This window comes from Bos mutus, chromosome 19, assembly GCF_027580195.1.
Source record: "Bos mutus isolate GX-2022 chromosome 19, NWIPB_WYAK_1.1, whole genome shotgun sequence".
In the NCBI taxonomy this organism is placed as follows: domain Eukaryota; kingdom Metazoa; phylum Chordata; class Mammalia; order Artiodactyla; family Bovidae; genus Bos; species Bos mutus.
The window spans coordinates 32589980-32606008 of NC_091635.1; the positions used below are offsets into that span (position 1 = coordinate 32589980).

The 16029-nt window shown below is 34.5% G+C and overlaps 1 protein-coding gene across 7 annotated transcripts in view; it reads right to left on the minus strand.

The window, feature by feature from the left end:
* Positions 1-16029, minus strand: part of CDC27 (cell division cycle 27) — a 58805-nt gene that overhangs the window by 26773 nt on the left and 16003 nt on the right. For all 7 annotated transcript variants that reach the window (XM_070390017.1, XM_070390019.1, XM_070390018.1 and 4 more), the window contains exons 3-8: positions 10641-10788; positions 9239-9364; positions 4293-4390; positions 3398-3552; positions 3081-3292; positions 2001-2115 (exon numbers count right to left, since the gene is read on the minus strand). In XM_070390017.1, coding sequence (XP_070246118.1) covers positions 2001-2115; positions 3081-3292; positions 3398-3552; positions 4293-4390; positions 9239-9364; positions 10641-10788 — 854 coding nt within the window. The remainder of the gene's footprint in view (positions 1-2000; positions 2116-3080; positions 3293-3397; positions 3553-4292; positions 4391-9238; positions 9365-10640; positions 10789-16029) is intronic.

Consider the following 16029-nt stretch of genomic DNA (forward strand, 5'->3'; position numbering starts at 1 on the left):
TTCGACTTTAGTTATCAAGGAAAGGTTTAAGATTCCTAGAAGCCATTTATTATGTAATTTTCCCAGTTGGGGCTAAGTGCTAAAAAATTTTAAGACAGCTACTATTCTCAAAAGTTACGATCTAATTTAGTATACATAAAAAATAATACAGTAAGATTTTATATCCCTTCTTTGGCACTTAATAAAGACAGTCTTAGAGTAATTCAGATTAGTAGATTAAAAAAAGAAAATCACTGGGTTATTTTCCAAATTCTAAGAATACTGCATGGAATTAGTATTTCTTTTTGATGTGTTCAATCTTCTGGACTGTGCTTGCCCCTTCTCTCTTCTCTAATTTATCACCTTATTTCTATTTATTTTCATCACTTAACTTTTTTATAAAGTGATCTCTGTGTCAGTGGATATTGAAAAAAAAATTTTACTACCAAATAAATTTCTCCAAAAATTAGTTACTGTGATAGTCACTGTATATAATTCTGAAATTGCACATTATAAATAATCACTAATAATTACATTCTCACCATATATGAAAGCCTTATTTTGGCCTTCTCAACATTTAACATCATGCCCACCTGCCTCGTCCTTCTGAAACTTTGTGTAATTTCTAAAATATTTAGTATAGTATCTTGATTATTTGTTCTACCACTTCATTTTCTGGCCCCTCTTTCTTCCACTGTTTTAAATTAAGTTCCTTAGCAGCTCTCTCTTTCTCTAGGAGAGCATGGTCATTTTAACCCTTTAATAATTGTATCTATCACTTGGTCATATTCTTTCCTCTATAACTATCCACTGAATATTTTCACCTATTTTCTGGCCCTTCCTTATTTGACAAAGAACTATCTGCTGAACTCACTACTTGGTTGATATTTTTAGTTGATACTGCAGGCAGATCTGGAAATATAGCTTTTCCAGAAATGTCTTGTAATAGAGTAAAAGAACAGAGGCAGAAGAGGCTTAGACTGGGCAATGAAATCATATATGTGTTCACTACCTAACTTGTCCTTAATTACTCTGACCCATGGTTTTGGCCTACTTCCCCTGGCATGCTAACCACTGTCCTATTATGCCTTCTTATAACTGTAATAAACTAATTTCCACATATATGTTACTCTCATAATAATACAACAGCAGGTAGTTGCCAACTTAAAAAAAATCCAGTTTAAAACACAATCTCTGTATTAAATACTTTTAGTCCACGTTTACCACTCTTGGAGTTCCTATTATCACTCATTAAGAAGCTATCATGTAAAAAACTTTGCTAAAGTTCAGGAGTAAAAGAGTTAAAACAAAACAAGAAGAAACATGTTTCTCTGAGGGTAAAAGGGTTATCTCAGTCATTCACATACCAGTATGACTCATTTAGCTTTCATTTCTTAAATATCCATTATGCACAGCAACAGGCATTTGCATATATAACCTAATTTAATTCTCACATAAGATACCCTGCACCACAGATATATTTTAAATAAACCTCATTTTGGCCTCTACTGCCACAGACAGTAAAAGAACATTATAAAGAGTCACAGTTGCAATGCAGTCTTATTGCAGTATTTACTATACAGATACTATGAAATATTTTTCATTTTACTACACTTTAACTCCACACCTGAGATCCACCATAAAAATTTTATTATCATAAAGAGCTAGCTTTATGTGAGTCATCTTTTTTCATGTTAATATTAGTACAACTAAAAAACAAATATACTGATGGGGACAAGCAGAAACCATGGCAGGTATAATTTCCTTTATTTACATTCAAAGTGGTCATCTTAATTTTGTTTTTTAAAAAAAGGAACTTAAAAGTAAAAATCTGAATATGCTTAATTAGCTATATGCTGAAATAAACTACACTTGTGAGTTACAAACTTACGTGGTCAAAAGAGCAACCAGCTTTGTGTTTCCTACTATAACCAGGAGGCTACGATAATGATGACCGTCTTCCACATTTAGATAACTTCTCTAAGGCAACAGTAATTCACTGTATTTTACACGGAAAATACCTTTTTTGAAGGGGCTCCGGTGGGTGGCACGTCAATTACAGAAGATGTATTAGTGTAGTTTTGTAAATAGGATCCATCTCCAGGACTTGGGGTTTCTAATGGCAAAATCCCAAAACTGAGAAGAGGTTGAAATCAAGGTGTCAAAAAGTCATCAAGGCATATATAAAGCAGCAGTATACTTAAATTAGAAGGTCTAAAAGGAAGAGAATGGCAAATCAGTCTTGGGGGCATTGAGGATCTAAGGGGCAGATTAAAAATAAGCTGTGAATATAGACTATTCCACCCACCAAAACTAAAATTACAAAAAAAAAAAATCAAATAAGGAACTAAACTGAGCAGTAACTACAGATCTCAGGAGATTTATTAGAAATAAAGAAGAGTAGCTGGTAAAAGCTAAGATCCAAATGATCAAATTAGTTCAAATTCTTGGAATTTATGTGATTTAGACACTATTAGAGAAAATATCCTTAGAGACTAATGAACGCATCTGTGGAATCAATGAGTTTTGTAATCTCATGGTCATACTATTTAAGTAATTTCCTGGCCCTGGGACCCAATTCACAGTCTGTCCTAGCATATAATTTTTTATTTTGATTCTTTTAGAAATGCATCCTCTGGCCTGGGTTCCTGTATTTATACATATATATATATATTTTCTAAAAAATTTCACAGAACACTTCATATATTGATAGGTGTCAATCCTTTTCCATTTTGGAATATAGCACTTTAACCATTTATTACTGATTATAAACATCCCAACATTTTAAAAAGGTTCACTGCTATTCACTGACGCATAGTCATAAACAGAGTATCTTTTAATGCATACAACAGCTGAATAAGGAATGCTTAAGTTTAAAAATTTTCTCCAACACTTAATACGAAATTCTTATCACAGATACTGTATTTCTATTACTTCATTTTCTGAAAATGGAATAGACTCATTATTGACTTATTAAATATCTCTATTTCCATAATGATTTAGAAGTTGCTGTTCATATTAATCTATATTACTAATATAGGAATTACTCTAAGATCATTTAATATTACAGCACATTTTAAAGTATCTTTTATTTGTCTTACCTTGGGGTTAATGGGCTAAGAGCAGCTGGTCCTCCTAATAAACTTCGACCAGTTTTTGGTTTATTTTGAACCTGTTTAGATAATATGGAAGTTCCTGTTCCAAGAGGGACAGTATCTGGTGAAATTACAGCCGAATCAATATAAGACACTGAAGAATCTGTATTCAACGAGTACTTTGAATTGGAAGATTCTAAATTCAGTCTGTTTAATTCCTGAAACAGAAAATTTCTACCATGTCATTTACAATACATTATTTAGCTCAGATCACTATTTTTCATTTTCACAATATTTTTAACACTAGTGTATAATACACTTACAATTGTGTCCTGGGGTGTTTCTGTAAGAACTGTCTCAGGCTGTCTGTGAGATAAACTATGATTAGATACTAGTGTTGTGCAAGAGTTGGGCAGACAGCTGCTAAAGTTCTGTAAAGACGTTAATTTAAATGTTTGGTCAGGATCTGGCTTTTCACCTGTGAAGGGGGAAAAAAAAAGTTTGCTTCTGAGGAAATGAAGGTTAAATTAAAAAAAAAAAAAAAGCATAAGCCAGCAAAAATAAAGCCTTATCCAGAGTTTTAAAGTTCTATCTATTTCAGTGAATCAGATTTACTCCCAAAAGCTCATCCATCAGTGTACTGTAAAAGTGTACATCAAAGATAAAGCTGTACATTTAGGAAATAAGTTAAACCACAATGAAACTGACTTTAAATATAATAAATCACAAGAAAGTACAGATTTCTGTGTTTTAAAGCAGAAAGCAACTAGACCTCATTTTGCTCAAGGTAAGGAATGAGGGTGGAGAGGTGAAACCTTCTAAAAATCAAAATAAAATTTTAAGCACTTAAATGTATATCGACACAACATTTTAAAATGATCCTTCATGCCTCCTAGAGCATATATACTATGACAACTCCCCACCACATATTATCCATGTCTCTGGGTATTTTACTTATTTCTTTTCTTATCCAGAATGCTATTTTGGCTAACTTTATACTCACAACACAATTCATTCCTTGAGGACACAAGAAAGGCCACGTTATTCCTGAAACATGATTCTACCTTACTTCTTGTTCTCAAGTTTAAAAGCCTTTAGCTTTGAAAAATATTTGTCTTGTGGATATATAATTTGTATCATTTTCCAAAAATTCAGCAGGGGGAAAAAAAGGGAAGAAGAAATGGGAGAACCCTCCCCTAACCACCTCTACAAACTTACCTATTTCACATAATGATTCAAAGGGGGACCAGAGGAAAGGATTTAAACTAAGGCTCTTTTGGTAACATTCTGATCCTTTGGCAAGCCGATCTGTCTTGCTGTAAAGACAAACAAATAGATTAGACAAGCTATAAAACCTAAAACATCTATTACAAAGAAAATTTGTTACAGAAAATTAGGTAAATCTTATGTAAGTTCTGTGCATTCTCTTCTAAATTCTTCCTTAAATGATCAATTTCTCTTTCTTACTATCCTCCAATCTCTATTATTTAGGGTATTTCAAGTCAAAAGTCAGGTGAAAGCAAATAGAACATGAATTGAAAGGCATGTTAACAAAACAAACAAACACTCATTGCTTTCTTAGATACTATAATTGCTTTTCATTTCCTTTTGGACATTACAGTTAATGAGGCGATATGGAGAAGGCGATGGCACCCCACTCCAGTACTCTTGCCTGGAAAATCCCATGGATGGAGGAGCCTGGTGGGCTGCAGTCCATGGGGTCGAGAAGAGTCGGACACGACTGAGCGACTTCCCTTTCACTTTTCACTTTCATGCATTGGAAAAGGAAATGGCAACCTACTCCAGTGTTCTTGCCTGGAGAATCCCAGGGATGGCGGAGCCTGGTCGGCTGCTGTCTATGGGGTCGCACAGAGTCGGACACGACTGAAGCGACTTAGCAGCAACAGCAGCATGGGAAACACGCAAATATTTGTCTTATTCTTGATTTTAAATATAAATCCCAGTGGTAATTTTGAAAGTGACTTAAATGCTTTAAATATAGCATATTTAAATGAGAAGATATTTTAACAAAGTAAAGGTGGCAGCTCTTAACAAAAAGGAAAATTCATGTTTCTAAATTGTGTGTATAAAGGCTTACATTCAAAACATGGACAACATTCTTAGGACCCTGTATACTTGAAACAATCTGGAAATTATTAGAACAGCATTGTGGCCTCCCTAGCTTTTAAATGGGAGAGAAGACAAGATTGAGGGTTAGTAAGACTTGTAGAGCTTTCAGGTTAAAAAATACTACTGACCTGGTTTAAGACTGAAATTCTTCATTATCTAAAGGAAAAAAATTAAGATACAGCAATTTTCCCAAAACCCCGAGGTTTTATAAAGGACCAGATGGCATTGAACTAAACAACCCTCAAATGAAACTATCAGTTAAAACACATAATCTGTTTATGTGCTGTCAGTATATATCAAAGAAACGAAAAAAAGATCCCCTTGGGGAACTATATATTAATGTGCCTTACTTTCAAATTTTGCAAGTGAGTAGAAACTAGAATAAATGATGTAATAAAGACAAGAAAGTACCACTAGTTGAAGCTTATTTAGCTTCCCAGATTTGTCTAATCTGACCCAATAAACACATGGACACAGAAAGAAACAGGGGAAGGAGACAAACTTTCAGAAAATGTAAGTTTTATCAAAGTCTGTATCTAAGGATTGCTTAGATGAAATTTCTTAAAGGGAAAATAACTGTAACAAGAATGATATATTCATTTACCATGTATAGCAGGGTAACTTAAAAACAGGAAACAAAGATATGAGTATTTTTGGAAAGTAAAAATTAGGAGTGGAAAGCGGACAATGAATGCTTGGGAACTTTTAATATAAGGCCAGGAAAAGAAAAATACAGTGAAAACTCAATGTTTGAAGATTATACCAAAACTAACTTATGTTATACAGCCCCTCACCATGTCTATAACTAAGTATGGTTTGTCTATTTATTTATCTTTCATGTGCTCTCTTACAATTGATTATAAGCTTTCTGAGAATAGCAAACTAGATTTCTCATGATCTGATTAATAGACCATAAAATAAATGTAGAACAAAATGTCTACCAAGAAGAGATTAGATACACACACACACATACAGATAGATACTGGTATGTATAAATAATATAAAAGTTAATTGGGATAACTCAACACCAGAAAAATAAACAACCCAATCAAAAAGTGGGGAAAAGACCTAAACAGACATTTCTTCAAAGAAGACATACAGATGGCTAACAAACACATGAAAGATGCTCAACATCGCTCATTATTAGAGAAATGCAAATCAAAACTACAATGAGATATCACCTCACACTGGTCAGAAAGGAGGCCATCATCAAAAAGTCTACAAACAATAAATGCTGGAGAGGGTGTGGAGAAAAGGGATCGCTCTTGCACTGTTGGTGGGAATGTAAATTGATACATTAAATATTTAAATTACATTCAATGTAAATTGATACAGCCACTATGGAAGATGGTATGGAGATTCCTTAAAAAACTAGGAATAAAACCACCATGAAGTGAAGTGAAGTGAAGTTGTTCAGTTGTGTCTGACTCTTTGCGACCCTATGGACTGTAGCCTACCAGGCTCCTCGGTCCATGGAATTTTCCAGGCAAGAGTACTGGAGTGGGTTGCCATTTCCTTCTCCAAAACCACCATATGACCCAGCAATCCCACTCCTAGGCATATACCCTGAGAAAACCAAAACTGAAAAAGACACTTTTATCCTATTGTTCAATGCAGCACTATTTACAATAGTTAGAACATGGAGGCAACCTAGATGTCCATCGACAGATAAATGGATAAAGAAGTTGTGGTGTACATACACACAATGGAATATTACTCAGCCATAAAAAGGAACACTCTTGAGTCAATTCTCATGAGGTGGATGAACCTAAAGCCTATTATACAAGAGTAAGTAAGTCAGAAAGATAAATATCATATACTAATGCATATATACAGAATCTATAAAAATGGTACTGAAGAATTTATTTGCAGGGCAGCAATGGAGAAAAAGACACAGAGAACAGACTTACGGATATGGGGAGAGGGGAGGAGCAGGTGAGATGTATGGAGAGACTAACATGGAAACGTACATTACCATATGTAAAATAGACAGCCAACGGGAATTTGCTGTATGGCTCAGGAAACTCAAACAGGGGCTCTGTATCAAGCTAGAGGGATGGGATGGGGAGGCAGATTCAAAAGAGAGGGGATATATGTATACCTATGGCTAATTCATGTTGAGGTTTGACAGAAAACAAGAAAATTCTGTGAAGCAATTATCCTTCAATTAAAAAAAAATTGGGGAAGGAGCCAGATGTGGAGTTATAATAGTCACATCTGGGAGACAGACCTATAATTACTCAATAGAGAGACAAAAGGAGGGAAAGATTTAATAAAATTAAGCTGCCTGGAGTGTCCCAATTTTAGGTCAATTTTTTTAAAAACTAAAACTCAGAAAGGAGTTTTCCAAAGGATTTGGGTTGAAAATAGCTATTTAAATGGTACTGGAAGAAACAGGTTAATCTAAGAACTAGACTCAGAATCAGTCATGCCTTAAAGATGCAAGTCTCATGTGTTACTGTAAACAAAAAGACCAATGAAATGTCTATATCAAAGTACTGGAGATAAAAGATAACAAGCTGTAGCTTCAAAACTATAACAAGGAGGTTTCTAAATTACTGAGTGCAACTTTGGTCACAACAGGAATATGATGGTTGAAATGAAAAGCCAGTTTTTGGAGCAGGGTTGTGCCCTATTGGATACCTGACCTTTTAATCTTTATGATAAATAAAAATAATTATTTCTCTGAAAAAGAGGAAAAACCTTCCTTCACGGTTAGGACCTGATACAAACGTACCTTCAAAAACTTTTAAACAAATGATCTTGTTTTAAAATAACTAGTAAAAACACCAATACAGTATACTAACGCAAATATATGGAATTTAGAAAGATGGTAACGACAACCCTGTATGCGAGACAGCAAAAGAGACACAGATGTATAGAACAGTCTTTTGGACTCTGTGGGAGAGGGAGGGGGGGATGATTTGGGAGAATGGCATTGAAACATGTATAATAACATATAAGAAATGAATCGCCAGTCCAGGTTCGATGCAGGATACAGGAAGCTTGGGGCTGGTGCACTGAGATGACCCAGAGGGATGGTATGGGGAGGGAGGTGGGAGAGGGGTTCAGGATTGGCAACACGTGTACACCCGTGGCGGATTCATGCTGATGTATGGCAAAACCAAATCAATATTGTAAAGTAAAAAAAAAAGAAAACTAAAAAAATAAAAATAAAATAACTAGTAATATATACAGCATTTCTGTGATTTAATACCTTCTCTTTATTAACTTTATTTTGATATAATTTTAGACTCACATAGAAGTTGAAAAAATAGTACAGAATTCCCTACACCCAGCTTCCCTTAATAACAGCTTTCAACATAACCATAGTACAATGATCAAATCTGGGAAATTGACAGTAGGATAACACAGTAAGGGCTTCCCTGGTAGCTCAGCTGGCACAGAATCCATCTGCAATGCAGGAGACTCCAGTCCAATTCCTGGGGTCGGGAAGATCCCCTGGAAAAGGGATAGGCAAACCACTCCATATCATGCCTGTAGAATCCCCATGGACAGAGGAGCCTGGCTGGCTGCAGTCCATAGGGTGGCAAAGAGTCGGATAAGACTGAGTGACTAAGCACAATAATACGGTAAACTAAACCACAGATTTAATTTGGATTTCAGCAGTTTTTGCGTGCACTTATTTGTTTGTGTATAGTTTTTATGAAGTTTTATCACATGTATATATTTGGGTAAGTACCACTACAATCAGGATATAGAACTGTTCCAAAGTCCCAAACAAACTCCTTTAGCTACCTCTCTACAGCCCCAGTACTCTTGCCCCAACTCTCACGTCTGAGAACCACTGATCTGTCTCTATCACTGTAACTGTGTCATAACAATAATGTTCTATTAATGCTATCACAGAATATGTAAATTTTTGAAATTGGCTTTTTTTCACTTGCCATGATGCTCTTGAAATCCACCCAAAGTATCATGTTTATCAGTAGTTTGTTCCTCTTTATCGCTGAGTAGTAATTCATTATAGTACTAGAAACAATTTTCTGACAATTTCAATCATTCTTACTTACCAATATACATGTCCCAACAATGAAAGAGTAAAGCAAGCTGAATCACCAAACTCAGTAACAATATCATCATGGCTTTTCTGCTTATTAAACACTCCACCAGATAAGATCTGTTCCCCTTCTGCAAGCCTTTAAAACACACATTCACAGATTTTTTAAAAAGTCAATATAAAAAGCACAGTGTGTTAAGACATTCTTCATTACCAATGTACCTCTTACCATGTAGATAAAGTAAAAAGTTCATGGTACCTTTAGAATAGCAATAAACATGTATTAAGAATCATTTGGGAGATTGGGAATTTACCATCTTAAAATTTCAGTCTTACCCTTTAAAAACAGAAATAGTTACCTTTAGTCTGTATGTACAAATCTAGTCTGAGCAACATACACATTACTCACATCCAAAGAAATGGAAGACTGTTACGCTGGGGGAAAAATATGAACAGCGCTTCATTAACAGATTTGGTGGTTCTTCTTAGTTCTATTATTCCTTGAAGTAGGGAAACAGTGGGATTTTTTTAAAAACTATAAATATTTATAAATGGGATAAGAAAGTCTAAGGTAAGAACTGTCTTAAGAAACTGGCAAATTAAATAAATATATTTTAAAGAATTCAACATTAGAATCTTTGGAGTAGAAGTAATTCAATAGCAAATGTCTCAGAAATTTTATATATATATATTTTAGCTGTAATTTAAAAAGTTTTCAATTAGACACTGGACAAATAAATACTTATCAGACTATGGAGACTTTATGGGGTTTATTTATATCCTTTCAATGTATACCTATCAAGTAAATGGGGTTTATTTGAATCCTGTGACTGTATACCTATAAACTAAATATACAGGCTTTACAGTTATCTGTTTAATCACTTTTACCACTATTCCATTTTTCACAGCACAGAAAAAAGTCTGACAGAACATAACTACCTAAATCTCTAGCTGCCTCCAGATTCAGAATATGGACAGCTGACTTGGTTGAGCTGTCATATACCAAAGAAGTGTTCTCCTAAATCTGTCCCCTTGTTTAAAAGGAGTAATGGTTGCCCAAAAGAATGATTTTGAAGGGCAAATAACTAATTATACAACGGTCTAGACACAAGGCAGCATTAATCTCAGGTGAACTGGGAAGTTAGGTTTTCAGGCTTATTACAATCATTTTACAAAATCATAGGAATTAGTTACAACTTAGGTTTCTCCAGATTTAAATTCTATTTATACCATACCAATAAAATCTCTCCATAACAAAATACTAGGCAGCAGCATTTCAAAAGTTACTGTAATAGACAAAACTCTACTACCAAGAGGGGAGAAAGGGAGTCAGAGTCTAATCCATCAGAAGAATTTTATCCAGAATTCTACAGTTAAGTAGAACAAAATTAGGTAGAAAAGATTTAGAAACTTACTTGCTGAGATCAACACAACATTTTGCAAGCAGGTATTTACATTGCGGTGTAGTACAACTGTGTCCTTTCAAAAGTCTATATGCTTTATATGCTTTTCCTGAGCGGTAATAACAGGTTGCCAGTAAAAACAAGGCTTCTTCTGAGTGTACTAAGAACAAACATGAAAAAAAAAGGGCTGTTATTCAGTATGTTGAATGGTAATTATTGTTTATCTAGCGATACGTAAACAAGTTTAGCAATAACGAAAAAAATTAGGCATGTTATTCAATACAAAAAACAATTTATTGATTCAAATTTCAATTAAGGAGAAATACTTTCCTGATACAAAAGTTAGTTCCCCAAGTCCTGACTACCTTCTTTCCGGAAGAAAAAAAGGAAATAATACAATGAAGACAACTGTAGTATTCTCTGTAAATCCCTTAAGAAGACCAAACACAGGCATACAACTGCCCTTAAACAGACTATCAGAAAAGCATCATTTTTATGTAGTATTTTTCTGAGAGATCCTTTGAGAGGACAGAAGTCAAATTTCATGAGAGGGGAACTCAGCATTATAAACCTAATTATCAATCTGAAAATTTCTACATTAAACAAAGACCAAACTGGAAAACAAACAAAACTCACTTATTTCTAATACCAAATACATAGTAAATTATATTCAAGATAATTTAAGATAAAGGAAAAAAAATTCTAAATTGTGAATACCCACACTATATAAACATTGAATTGACTGACTTGACACTTGTCCAGTAACAATAATTAAACTGCTCTTTAATGGCAAGAGCTGAATTATTTATCAACCTCTTTCAACATTAGGAAATGCCTGGTTAATGAAATGTAGCATTCTTCTCCTTTATTTACTCTCTCCCAAACTGACCATCACCCCACTTCTATCCTCACAACCTCCCAACCAATTCAGATGAGTCTTTTTTTTTTTCCCTTTTTGGCCACTATGCACAACACGTGGGATCTTAGTTCCCCTACCAGGATCAAACCCTCGCCAACTGTAGTAGAAGCACAGAGTCTTAACCACCAGGGAAGTCCCCAGATGAGAGTCTATAGAGGTAAGGATAGAAAGAGGGAAACTCTTAAGTTCTGTACTTCTAAAAATGGGTTATGTAATAATATCAGGAGACTGAGGAACCATTTAAGCCTGTGATTCCCCAAGTGTGGCCCCCTATACCAGGATCAACATGGAGCTTGTGAGAAATGAAGTTCTCGGGCCCCATCTCAGCTCAGACCCACTAAAATCAGTAATTCTGGGAGTACGGACCAGCAATCTGTGTGGTAATAGACCCTTCAAGTGATTCTGATGCATGCTAAACTTTGCAAATCACTAAATTTAAAGTACAGATAAACTTGTCACATCTTTCTGAAAAGCTAACTCAAAGATGTGGGATAAAAAAGTAGCTTGAAATTTTCCTTTTATAAAGGTTATTTTTTTTTCTTTCCTGTTGTTGTATGCCATATATGCACAAGCAAAAACCAACAGAACTCTACTTCTCTGGTCCATCTTATGATTTTTCACAAAACCCTAGTATAAAAAACAATGTACAATAAGATGTCATGCAGTAAATGCTAAGAATTTTAGTGTACAGGTGTTAATAGGATCTACAGTGGTATCATTCAGAAGTAAAAAAATGAATGGGGACCTCTATTGCAATGGGAACAAACTGTTAATTTCATTGAACTACAAGTGCTAATTCACATAAGTTAGAAAGTGTGATTTCTTCTAGATTTTGCAAGGGCCTGATTTCTTGTCATCTAATAAATTAAGCATTTAAAAACTAATTATTATACCAAAAAACAATGGCTCTCCAAAGCTAGTTCAACTTTGAGCCATGAAAGTGCTTCATCAAATGTTTGTTTTCAAACACTGAGTGTATCTAGGTTAATTTTTCACTGTGGTAAAATTCCGTAATAACATAAAGATACCAAATATTGTGTGTATGATTTTAGTGTCATAGTGCAATTACTTTTTTGAAGTATGATGACTTAACAACTATGTTTAAGTGAGATTATAGATTAGAGGTTTAATCAAACCTTAAGCTTAATGAAACTATAAGATAGTGAAGTAAATTGAGAACTGGAAGGATCGTGAAGTACATGGACTGAAAGGGGTGGGTTTTTGAAGCTTCCCAGAAATAAACTGACAGTCCAAACATAGCTAGTGAACCAGCAGTGAGTGGCTATAATAAATCTAAAAAGGAAAGAGTATTGACAAATAGATTTTATCTGGAACAGTAACTTCAAATGACTGACAGTGGCTGCCTCAAGTGCAAAACTCAGAAAAACTAAGGCTGATCATGGCTTTGCTAGTATAAGTGTGCAGAGATCAAAATAACAGGATCTGGAAATAGCTATAAATGTCTGCATGACATTTATTTGCCATCTTTTATTAAGAGCCTTAATCAAAATATATGATTGGGAATTATATGGTCCATAATACACAGTCAATCCTCTGGAGCTGAGCTCTCCATCTGCAGTTGGTTGCATCTCCAGATGCAGAACCCACGGTTGGCCCTGAGATGACTGTATTCTATAATCAGGAATAAAGTAAACACTGATTCCACAAAGTCACTCTTAATACTGATAAATCAATCATGTATGAGTTAAATCAAGGCACATCCATATGACTAAACACAGTTGTCCAAAAAAAACCCTTAATTTTTTCAGAATGCATTGTTAGGTGAAAAAGATGAGTTACAGAACAATACTGAAACTCCTCTTCTTACAAACAGGTTGGGCTTCAAATATAGGGTAGGTCATTTAATATAAGCTCAAAATAATTAAGAGGAGCTTAAGCTTGCATCCTTCAGACACACTGCCATCAAATGGGAAAATGAATTAGCTTCTCAGTGCTTTTAAACCAGGTAGACACCTCTTCTTCATGTTGATTTATATGTAGCCTTTTACAAAATGGACCGGTGGTGGTAAGACTTAAATGTTTGTTGAGGTGAGTGCTCTTTATCTAGCCTTGATAAACTCTAAATACCACAGAGAACTCCTTAGAAGTTAGAGTACTGTGCTTGCTGCCCTATCACAAACACTTAAGTTTTAAGTATTCAAAGAGCATAACACCTATGGAATCATTTATGATTTGTGATACACATTTCATCTTGATTATCTTTCAAGTTCTCACATCACCTACAGACAGTACAGCACATGGATTAGAATAATGATACTAGAGCCAAACTGCTTCTTTAGTTTGGATTTCCATACTATCACTTATTAGCTATGTGACTCAGGGCAAGTTAACTTCTCCCATCCTCAGTTTTTTCATCTGTAAAATAAGGACACAGTGATACCTACCTCTAAGTACTTAGTGCTGTTAGAATTAAATGAGTTAATATGTAAGAACTTTGGATAGTGCCTGATATATAGTAAGAGTTGTATGTGCTATTATTAAATTATTATTATTGACCTTCTAAATTTACAATACCTGACTAGTCATCTGATATTTACATGGGGTATACATACGTAATGTTCAGCCACAAACTCAAGTGATTCTATCTTATCACTTTTTTGCTGACTGATTTCAAATGCCTGGGTGCTATACTTTACATATGATGCAAGATTCATTCTACCCTTTTCAGAGTCATTTCTGTTGTTGAACACTTCATCTATATATACAACTTCAGTATTTTAATACTATTCTGAATTTTTATTTTCCTCATGTGTGTTCACACCCTAAATTTCAGTACTAACTGGTTTTATACTTATAGATAATGGGGGTTAATATTTTTAAATACTTTGAAAACATGATTGTTGTAAATACACCACAGGTAAGAAGGCTGGTGGAAATTTTAAAAGGAAATGGCAATACATAAGGAGAAAGCAGATGGCCAGATCATATAGGACTATGCAAACTGTGTAAAGATTTAGGGATAAATTTTTATAGCTATTATACATCTCTAAAGGATTTTACAAGGTAAAGAGAATGGGGTTGATTTGGGAGGGGGGAAATCAAAGCAGCAGGAAAGACTAAACACAGGAAAATTAATAAGAAGGCTTTTTTACTGAGACACAGTGGTGTTTTAGAATAGGGTGGGAACATTATGAATCCAGTTTTGCATGAATTGAGTTTGATATATGTGATAATTATGTGAAACATCTGATTGATGCAATGAAATAGCTGAGCCTTGGCTTTAAAAAGATCATTGGGAAGACCAGAGTCTTAGTTCACTAACACATAATGAAAATGAAAACTATAATGATTTTAAAAAACAGCATTAGGAGTTCCCTGGTGCCTAGTGGTTAGGATTCTGGGCTTTCAATCCCCGAATGTGGTCTAGGGTTCAATCCCTGGTTACGGAACTGAGATCCTGCAAGTGGCATGGCATGGCCAATAAATAAATAAAAATAAAAGAATATTTTTTTAAAATAGCATCATCTTTTTCATCAGTAATAATTTAACTATGACAGTAAAAGAATAGGCCAATGGGCCAGATATCCTTTTTGTCCCCCCATATGACAAAGTGACTTGAATTTCTAGCGACAAGATATATTTATAAAATTTTCCACTAGTAATGGCCTAAAAATGATACAATATGCCATATTTTTAGTAGTATTTGGACAACTTCCTTCAATGATTACCTTAACATAACTAGAAATAATTTTTTTTAATGTTGCCATTTGCAGTCACATATTTCTGTGAATTTGGGCTCTCACTATAATGGCTAAGACAGAGAAGAGAATCAGATGCTGAATCTTTTACTCTGATTAAGCTCTCTTCAGCTAAGCCAAATTTACAGAAAGCGCTGTACTCAATGCAATTTCTACACCTGGCCCATTAATCATTAAGACAGGTAAAACCTGGTGAACAATGGTCTTAGTTTCTTCATTTCTAAAATGGTAATAGCAATGTCTATTTTATGGAGCTGTTGAAGACTAAATAAAGAATAAGTATTAAGTACTCAGAGTACCTAGTACACAGTAAGAAATCCATAAATACTAGAAGGTACTGTGATTATTATTGAGCTGGAATAGTATCTGCTCCCATTGCACTTCCATTGCACTTCAAAGAAATACAGTCAAGAGTAGTTAGGTTTCATATTGAGAGAAACTAACAATGAGCAACTTTCCAAGAGTTAAGCACTTTATTAGAAACAGACAGAAAGTGGATTAAACAGTTTTATGTGGATTAATCTGGAATCCTGCCTCAACTCTATGGGAAAATCCGATCATCTAAATTTGAAACCACTAATCTGCAAACTTTTGGAAACTAACTAGAAACTGCTTAATGTTAACAAACTAAAAAAGAAAAAGTATAAGTCAGGAAAACATGAGGGCTGCTTAGGTATCACTGAAAATATATGTAAGTAGATTGTCCACAATAAACCTTGCTTTTATTTGCAGAGTTGGGCAATCTGTCATATCACCTTCTTTG